The sequence below is a fragment of the Globicephala melas genome, chromosome 3, assembly GCF_963455315.2.
Source record: "Globicephala melas chromosome 3, mGloMel1.2, whole genome shotgun sequence".
In the NCBI taxonomy this organism is placed as follows: Eukaryota; Metazoa; Chordata; class Mammalia; order Artiodactyla; family Delphinidae; genus Globicephala; species Globicephala melas.
Window position 1 is genome coordinate 135874083 of NC_083316.1, and position 10335 is coordinate 135884417.

Genomic DNA, 10335 nt, shown 5'->3' on the forward strand with positions numbered 1-10335 from the left:
GGAAATAACCTTAGGTTCTCAGAAAGTACTCCCAGAAGATAAAGTACAAAATACAATGAATTCGACAATTACCTTATACAGTCCTTCAAATTAAGGTAGCCTTCGAAAGCTTCAAGTTTTTCTAAATGCTTGGTAGATATTAAAGCCAAGCTTACAATATTTTGGTATAATTTAATGCTAAAGACTATAATATAAATAAACTATAAATAAACTATAGTTTAAACTATAAATATCCAGACCCTATTAAAAAAAAACTGAGATGTAATTTACATATCATAAAGTTCACCCTTTAAAAGTATAAGTCTATTTGGTTTTGATTCCCATTGGATTGTCTGAAAACAATGACCTATCCATTCACTTCAAGTGGCTTTGGGTGGCTTAGGAAAGCAGCCAAGATGTCAAAAATCCACGTGGTCAAGTCAGTTTTAGGCAAAAAGCCCTTTTTATCTTCTCTTTCCCACTGTTTCTCAATGATTTCTTGCAGGCTGGTAGTTATTGGCTCCATGAGAGTTGTCACCAATTTTGTCACCACCAGAGGCTCAGGTGGGGCATTTTTAATTTGAGCTACTAATCCCTTTTCTAGAGATGTTTAAAATCAGGTATTTGGGAAAATCTGTAATGAGAGTAAGTTTGCTTTCAACCAGTCATGCACTGACAGTGACATCTGCTGGTCATAAAGATTATTATTTATACTGTTTTGACTCCTTTTTGCAATTTATCAACGACCTCATATTATGAAAATTTAAGAAAAACAATTATGTCTTCCTTGGAAGAAAAAGAAACGAACACATAGGACTTATATATGCCAATATATGTACCACTGTGGGAGATTTTTTAAATTAAAAAAAAAAATCTAAGTTTCCTCTTCATTTTATCAGACACAGCAGTCTCATTCATTTGATCAGGGGAAAATGAACTGCTGTAGAATTTGAAAAAGAATTAAAAACTCGGTTAGCCATTTCCTTTAAAGTGTGCTTTGGGTTTTTGTTTCAGAGCAGAAACTAATGAATTCAGTCTAAGAGAAAACTGTAGTGGACCTAACAAAAGACTGGCTATCTCGCGTTTGCTTTTGGCATTTCATCCTAATCTTGCTATTGTATTGTTAGGTCCCAGGCTTCATTCATACCCTTGCTCCCATTCCTACTTCCTTCCTATCTTTAGATATGCATACATATTAAACTTTATACATACTCTTCCAGATTTATTCCTGTATTAGCTTTGGAAATTTCCTCCACTGCTCTTGATGTCAGATTATACTGGGAAAAATTAGGACTTACATATTCTAACTATATTTTTATAGAAAAGAAGGCATGTATTTATATTTATTGATAAAGCATTTTGATGGACAGTGATGAAGTTTAATTTTGTGTAGGAAATATAAAATTCAATTTGTGTACTCAAGTGGCATCTAAATTTGATAGTTGGACTTCATTCCCCTTCAAGTTTAAAAAAAAAAAAATTTCAAAAGTGCTATGATTACCCACCTTATAAACTTTGTGGATACCCCTGATTCTTTCCATGTGATAAATTCCTAGAGGGAAAAATCCTCAATCAAAGGGCTATGAAGAATCAAGAGGAATGAAAATTAGTACTATCATAACAAAAAAATTGGAAGTAGTAGGAGAGGAGATGGATGTTTTATAAATTCAGTCCTTATCTATTATCTAGAGGAGTCAACACATAACTTCTAAATCTGATAAATCAAAACTGGCCTATGTATTTGGTATCATATTACTTAGATATATGGGTGGGACCATAAAATGTTAAAGCAGAAATGGTTAAGGTAACTGGGTAGGAAGCGGACTGTGGCTTTTCATTATAGGGCTCATTTCTTCTCCAGCCTTGAGCATATTGTACTTGGATAAAACATTAAATTTTGAAATAAAAAATGTTAGTTTATTCACATTTAAAAATAAATCTAGCCAAATTATCATCCAGGAAAGTATATTAACCTAGATTCCCATGGGGAGCTTTCTGGTGGCCCTGAATTACTACAGTGACTTCATGTCAATTTCCTTAGTATTTATATTCTGATCCATTCAAAAGTTTTGAACTATCTTAGAAAAATGCATACAGCATAAGGTGTAAAATAAGTGAGGAAACTGGGGTAAAGGAAAAATAAGTGTAGGAAAAATAAGATGAGGTGAGAGGACCAAAGTATCCATCGGAACCATATGGAAAGCTGGTTAAGAATGAAGATCCTTGATCTTGTCCAGACCAGTTAAATTAGAATCTCTCAAATAGGGCTCTGGGATCTCCTCTTTAGCAGCCCTGATGACTTGGAGTCTGGATGTAATGTAAAAGAAGACAAAGAGTGACTAACAGGATATTAGGATGTTTATTAATGTCATGGAATTTAGAGCATAGGGACTAAGAGGAATGGACATTGTGAGACTAACTCCAAAGAATACATTTAAAAATAAATCTTACATTAACTAGGGCCATCCCTTCTCTCACTATAACATTTCATAATCCTCTTCTGATTTCATTAACCTCCCCAAAACAGCCCTCAAGGACATGGGAGGACTCAGTCCGTCATTTCATCCTTTGACTTTTAACATGAGATGCATGTTCTGGGAGGTCTTTTTCTCTTGGCTCTATTCGTAGCCTATTGTACCATTTAGCTTGGATATTGTAGTGCTCGAGTGTCTTTTTTTATGTATCACATCAAAAGGTTAAACAGATACTTAGAAGAATCCTATGTATCAGCAGCACTTAATCTTTTCTGCTGCTTGTGCTTTTATTCTCAAAACATATTTTCACATCTCACGTGAAAATTAAAAGTTAAAAATGCTAAACTTTTAAAGGATTTGGTATATCATAAATATAAAAGAGACAGAATTATAACTTAATTTTACAATGGAATTAAGAATATATTAAAAATTATACATTGAAAAAGTCTATCAGCTTACAGTGACTTCTGTAGCTGTAGTTTTTGTTCAATGATGTCTGAGAAACGAGGAACTTTTTTTGAAATAGCCACACGGATGTCATCACTCATATTCACGTAGCTTCTGGACTTTGTTTTAAAATGCAAGAGTGATGAAAATCCCAACTCACAAAGATATGTAGTTGCAAACGGTATAAGGATTTTTAGAGCTGTCTTTGCTAGGCTTGGAAACACTGTGAATTGAGCACACCAGAAATCCTCAAGCTTCATTGTCTCAAATTCCATTAGGATTTGGCCACTAGCTCGTAATTCAGCAAGATCATTTTTCATTAAATGGCCATCATCAACAAAGTCCAAATTAAAAAGAAATGGATCCAGTATCCATTTACTTGCCTCATCAAGATCTCCAACAGAGAAATATCCGTGGAAGAAGTTGCTCAACTGTTGCAGGTGCACTGTTATTTCAGCTGCAATGCATATTGCTTCATTATCCGAAACAACAATTTCTTCAAGAAAAGGAAAGTTGGTAAAATTTCTTTTCTCAATTCGTTTTAGCCAAAATGGAAACTTCCTAACAAAAGCAGACAACTTCTCTCTAGCTGATACTGTGTTCATTCCAGTCCTTTGCATAGATGCACTAAGTTCATTTAGGTGTTTGAATAAATCTGCAAGGTATGCTAGGTGAATTTTAAACTCTTTGTTTTCAAAGCCATCAACTAAATTGCTGCTTTGGTGGTGAAGAAACTGATTTATTTCTTCATACATTTCAAAAATATGAGTAAGTATTTGGCCTCGGGAAAGCCACCTCATTTCAGTATGGAAAAGGAGAACACTATACTCTATTCCAATTTCTTCAAAAAAAGCCTGAAACAGGCGATGATTTGGAGCTCGCCCTTTGATAAAATTTATTACTCTCACCACAGTAAAAAGCGCATCCCTCAGTTTTGTAGGCAGTGTCTTTGTGACAAGTTCATGAGGGTTCAACAAACAATGTGTGATCACGATATGAGGTACCTCTTTTTTCATACAGGAAACAAATTCTGAATTTTCTCCTAGGATAGAAGAGGCACCGTCAGTACAAACAGAGCCACATACATCGAGTGCTATCTTATGCTTCAAAAAGAAGTCTCTGAACAGATTGAACACAGCTTTTCCCTTCACTGTTAACTGCAATGGTTCACAGAACAGGAATTCTTCTACGATCTCTCTTTCCTTTATGTACCGCACAAATGCCATTAGCTGACTGCAGTCATCCATGTCTGTTGTCTCAGCAAGCTGAATACCCACTTTCAGAGGACTGGCTTTGATATCTTCTAGAACTTGCTGTAAGATATCCTGGCTCATTTCATCAATCCTAGAATGGATCACATCATCTGATAAGGATACCTGCTGAAGCTTCTTTTGTGCATCTGGTCCCAAAACTATTTGTGCTATTTCCAGGGCACAAGGTTTCACTAATTTTTCAGCTATTGTATGAGGATTCTTCTCCTTGGCACATAAATACGCAAACTGATATGATGCCTGTAGTAAGGTATCCTCCTGAGATGCAACTCCAAATGCTTTCAGGGTTTCACTCTGATCAGATGGTGTTGGCACATGTTTCAGGCTATTGAGATCGTGCCCACCTATACCACCATGCTGTCTGTTAAAATGGTCAGACAGTTTTGATGGTCGGAGGTCAGCGTTTGAAAATACAGAGTTACACAATACACACTGTGGGCGTTGAGTTCCATCAACCTCCGTTGTGCAGGTGAACCAGTAACGAACATAGTCATCGTCCCATTTGCGTTTCTTCGACATGGCATCCCAAAATTCTCACGTAGTATTCCAGAGGTGTTGCAGATTTTTTGCTTTGGAAGTAAAATATAACCCAGACATTAAAAACCAGTGGCTAACTGAATTAAAACAAAGCCACATCACATGCCATCCTGTCATCTGTGTACATGTCAAGAAATATCCTGCAACATGTCAATTCAAAGTAAGCCATGACAGCATGACAGCCCAACTTAAACCTAGCAAACTCACAGCTAAAGCCCTGGAATAAATACCTTGCCAGCAAGTTATATACGAGAGATTAGGGCTTATGCAAATTGTGATTACCCATAAATTCTCTATTGATGAATTGCAGTTACGGCTTAATTTGTTTTCAATGATGTATGTTCCAAACAAATCTGGTACATTTTGTATCCCCAGAAAAGGCATCTCACTACCACCCCCTTCTTTGCATCTTATGCCAAGGATGTATGCACACCCCCAGTTATGAACTAGTGAATAGAGAAGGGAGTAATTCACTAAATACTGTAAGGAAGGGCAGAGTTTGACATGGTGGCCAGTTCTTTCTAATAGTTAAGGATTAAACAGGTCTATAAAACTATTTGATCCCTGAGTGGCTTTGACTCCAACTTAAGCAGAGAATTTCAAACAGGTCTGACCAAGCCACCCTTGACACAAAAGTAGGATACACACTATCAGTCCATGATTCACACTGTCCATATAAAAAAGCAAAACAAGTTGCTCAGGAGAAACACAACTATTCTTGTTACTGAAACTTCAGAAAAAGCTCTCTCATAGAAGAAAAGCCTTAATTACAGTACGACAGGATGTAGAAGGCAGTGGTTCTCTAGCTTAGTAAGTGGAGGAATCATATAAGTCTCTTGTGAAAATGCAGATTCTTGGACCCCACCCTGAGATATTCTGATTCCCTAGCTCTGGAGTAGGGGCCCCAAATCTGTATTCTAAATAAGTATTTTAGATAAGTCTTATGAATAGTACCTAGAACAGTAATCTCTAACAAGAGATGCCTATCACAATCATTGGGAGCCCCTTTGAAAGTATACATGTCCCTATACCACATCAGAATTAATAAATCATCATCTCCAAAAGTAGGACAAAAGAATCTAAAATAAAGTTGTCCAGGTGATTCTGATACACATCCTAGTACATAGACAGATTTAGAGAAATGAAACATATCCTCGGGCCAATTCCTAGCTTACCGATATTCTAGGTTGCTAAGTAAACACTAAATGCTTTAACAGGCAATTGTTTTCTGAGTTGATGACAACTTCTTACGAAAATTGAGGGACCTAACATTTCTCCAAAAAAGACATATGGATGGCCAAAAAATACACAAAAAGATGCTCAACATCACTAATTATTAGAGAAATGCAAATCAAAACTATACCGCACCTCACACTGGTCAGAATAGCTGTCATCAAAAAATCTACAAATCTGCTAGAGAGGGTGTGGAGAAAAGGGAACCCTCTACACTGTTGGTGGGAATGTAAATTGGTACAGCCACTATGGAGAACAGTATGGAGGTTCCTTAAAAAAACTAAAAATAGAGCTACCATATGACTCAGCAATCCCACTCCTAGGCATATATCTGGAGAAAACCATAATTCGAAAGGATGCATGCACCCCAATGTTCATTGCAGCACTATTTACAATAGCCAGGATGTGGAAGCAACCTAAATATCCATCGACAGAGGAATGGATAAAGAAGATGTGGTACATATATACAATGGAATATTACTCAGCCATCAAAAGGAACGAAACAGTGCCATTTGCAGAGACATGGATGGACCTAGAGACTGTCATACAGAGTGAAGTCAGAAAGAGAAAGACAAATATCATATAATATTGCTTATATGTGGAATCTAGAAAAACGGTACAGATGAACTTATCTACAAAGCAGAAATAGAGTCACAGATGTGGAAAACAAACTTATGGTTACCAAGTGGGGTAGGGATGGTGGGATGAATTGGGAGATTGGGATTGACATATATACAGTACTATGTATAAAACAGATAACTAATGAGAACCTACTGTATAGCATAGGGAACTCTACTCAGTGCTCTGTGGTGACCTAAATGGGAAGGAAATCTAAAAAAAGAGTGGATATATGTATATGTATAACTGATTCACTTTGTTGTACAGAAGAAACACAACATTGTAAAGCAACTATACTCCAATAAAAACTAAAAAAAAATCATAAATGAAACATTAAAAAAATTTAAATTAAAAAAAAAAAAGAAGAAAGAAAGTTGAGGGACCTAAAAAGAAAGACATGCCTTTTTTTCTTTCTCCCTCCTGAGCAATGAGTAAAGGTGTAATCCACAGGTAGACTCAAATATACCTTAGAAAACATTTCTATCTCCCACGTAAATAAGTGATCCCCTAAATTTCCAGAGTTCTGTGCCACAGAATGTGGCTGAAATAATGTAACAGGAGCACATTTAAATCCAAATGCCCACTTTGGCCATTAAAAAAAAATCACAGTTAAGTAAGCCAAGAATATTAAGGCATTAGCTTTCTAGAGGCTCTGCCAAGAATGACTAGTTGTAAAATGCACTTCTATGTAACTAGTAAGTTGATCTGCCATATGGTTGTCATCAGTCAGTTTAAAATTGGAAGATGTCTGCCAGTCAGTAAAGGCAGTTTAAAGTTTAGAGTTGATCTTAAGCGTTCCTTTATCAAGTGATGAGTCTACGGGCCAACTGTGTTTAGAACCTCGCCTAACTGATAACAAAATGATGACATAAGCATAAAAAATGCTTATCTTTCTGTATTCTGTTATGTATATTTTGGGGAACAGAGGGAGTGAAGGAAAAAGCTTTACTTCAAATGATTTCTCACTAGAAATCATTATAGGATGAGTTTAGAGTCCATTGTTCCCCTCTCTGACTATGCTGCTCAATTATATTCTGATTGAAGATTAACCTGTTTGGAAAAGAATTTTTAGAAAAACTCATTTATAGTATTCTTCTCCATCCTCCTCAAAAAGGGAGAATAGGTAGCAAGAATTTTCAAGACCCTCAAAGATGAACTTACTGCCCAGGAGGCTTTCTTGTGTTTTAGAAACTCACAATTTTCACTTGCTCCTTTGTGGTATTTAGCAATCACAATATCCTAAAATATGTAAACATTAAAAAAGCATCACCTATTAAGGAATTATTGTTAACTGAAACTGTGATAATGGTATGGTTGTGTTAAAAAAAGGTCTTCATTTGTTAGAGATACAGACTTAGTTATTTACAAGTGAAATGATGTCTGGGATTTCCTTTGAAATACAGTACTTCAGCACACATACACAAACACACACACACACACACACGCACACACGCACACACACAATAGGGTGGAAACAGAACAGGATTGACCTTGAGTTGGTAACTGCTAAAGCTGGATGATGGGTACACATCATTACACCATTCTCACTCTATGTATGCTGGAAAATTTCCATAATAAACAGTAAAATAATCAAAAAGGTTTACTTATTAAGATAGACATAATTAGTTTTTAGAATGATTCTTTTGAGTTTGTTGAAAGCTATCTGAAGAGGCAGAATGAAAGACCAGATTAACAGAGTAAAATGTTTTGCAAATTTATGAAGGGTAGATACAAAAAAGCATCACAATTTAGAGAAAAAAGTCAGTTACAGGTGAACATTAACATAACGGAAATACCTGAGGAAGGCTAAAACATCTGTTTCATCAGTGACAACACTAAAGTGCAGTTGTAAACCTAAAACCCCAAACCAAACACAATCCAACTTGTACCTGGCCACCGCCTATGCCCGTCCATGGTAGGTGTCGGTGTCCAGGGAGGCAGAGGATTGAATCATTACATTTTACATCATTAAGAGCAAAAGCCAGGAGAGAAGGGACGGGAATGCAATAGCTGAGCAAATGCGCCAGAGGCAAACGCCTGGGATCCTGCCTTTGTCACTTAGGCTGGGACCTGTCCAAGCTTCAGTCCCTCAACCGGGGAGGACAATGGTACCTACCTTAGAGGGCTGTTGGGAAGTTTAATTATGAGAATGCATGTAAACAACACCAGCTCGTAACTGGTAGGACCTCTTGGTGTATTATAAGGACGGAGCGTTTAGGAGGCGGCCCGGGCGAGCTAAGGACGCCGGAGGAGCGGGAAGAAGACTCTGCTCGGTCTCCACCCGCCGTCTCCTAGCCAGAGGAGCAGGCCCAAGGGATGCTCGGGCTTCTTTTAGGCGCCCGTTTCAGGCTCCAGTTCGCTCTCCGCTCAGGCTGGGGCCCAGCCTCCCGGTGCTGGAACCAGTCTAGGTGGCGGTTCCTCGTGTCCGACTCCCGAGCAGGACCTTGCAGGGCGCGGTGAAACAGCAGCGCCCGCGGCGTCCCCCGCTCCAGCCGCGCCGGGTCCCATCCGGGTTCTCGGGGGTGGGGGGGCTTCCCGCCCGCAGACCGGGCGAGGCGGATCCCGGCACGCAGGCGCACTGGCAAGCGGCTGAGGGCCCCGCCGCCCTGAGTAAGGAGCACGCGCGCTGGTTTTCTTTTCAGATGGGGGACTTGGAGCTGGGGATTTTTTGCTTATTGTGTCTGCCAGAGAGGATGAATCGTAGAATCTCGGGAATGGAAGGCCCTGTAAAGCCCACATAGTTCTACTTTCTAAAGCACTGCAGATAAAATTTTATATTGTCAGGCTTTGAGCTTGGCGATTGTAAAGCTTCAATAATTAACCATTTTCTATGTGGAATCAATGAGGAAAAAGAGAAGGGAGCTCATTCTACTTACAAATTAAACATTCAGGCAAATGGGACAAGTTGTACATTCCAGTAACATACTAATGGTGGAGGCTGAGCTTGTGTCCTCTCGCCCATGCTCAGAGACTTGGGTTTATGTTCTGGCCCCAACACTTTTTACTGTTAGGACTTGAGCAAACCACCTGGACTCATTAAGTCCTTATGCTTACTGTGAAATATGGATATCATCCATTACTCACCCCATGAAATTCTTTTGAGGAGATAACATGTGAAAACTACATTACATAGTTCCTGCACTCAAAAGGCAGCTATAATTGAGATAATAAAATCAAAATTCATATCTTGAGTAATGTCCTAGATATTACCTTTTATCCAAAATGAAACAGAAATAAGACATGATTTCATATATTATAGAATTCTTCCTAAAATCAGAGTAAATTAGGTTTCAAGAAGAGGGAACAGAAGCCTAACAGAAATGTTAGGTGACACATTTTTTAGAGTCCTGAAATTGTTTAAAAAAATATTTTATTTATTTAGGCTGTGCTGGGTCTTAGTTGTGGCACGTGGGATCTTCAGTTGCGGCACGCAGGATCTTTTTTTTAGTTGCAGCACGTGGACTCTTAGTTGCAACATGCATGTGGGATCTAGTTCCCTGACCAGGGATCAAACCCAGGCCCCCTGCATTGGGAGCGTGGAGTACCCACTGGACCATCAGGGAAGTCCCTCCTGAAATTTTCTAATTCAAACACACAGAAGCTAACCCAGGCTTCCTGCCAGTCCTATAGATCACTTGTCTGCCAGGTATTTGTTTTATTTTTTAAAAAATATTATTTATTTATTGAGGCTGTGCCAGGTCTTGGTTGCGGCATGCGGGATCTTTAGTTGTGGCATGTGGACTCTTAGTTGCGGCCTGCACGCGGGATCTGATTCC

The 10335-nt window shown here is 38.4% G+C and overlaps 1 protein-coding gene across 1 annotated transcript; it reads right to left on the bottom strand.

Moving 5' to 3' along the window:
• Positions 1 to 2319: 2319 nt before the first annotated feature.
• FAM200C (family with sequence similarity 200 member C) lies at positions 2320 to 9096 on the bottom strand. Its single transcript, XM_030841215.2, has 2 exons — positions 8676 to 9096; positions 2320 to 4740 (listed from the first exon to the last, which is right to left on the bottom strand). The coding sequence occupies exon 2, from the start codon at positions 4688 to 4690 to the stop codon at positions 2909 to 2911; it is 1782 nt and encodes a 593-aa protein (XP_030697075.1). The 5' UTR covers positions 4691 to 4740; positions 8676 to 9096; the 3' UTR covers positions 2320 to 2908.
• Between the last annotated feature and the right edge of the window lie 1239 nt (positions 9097 to 10335).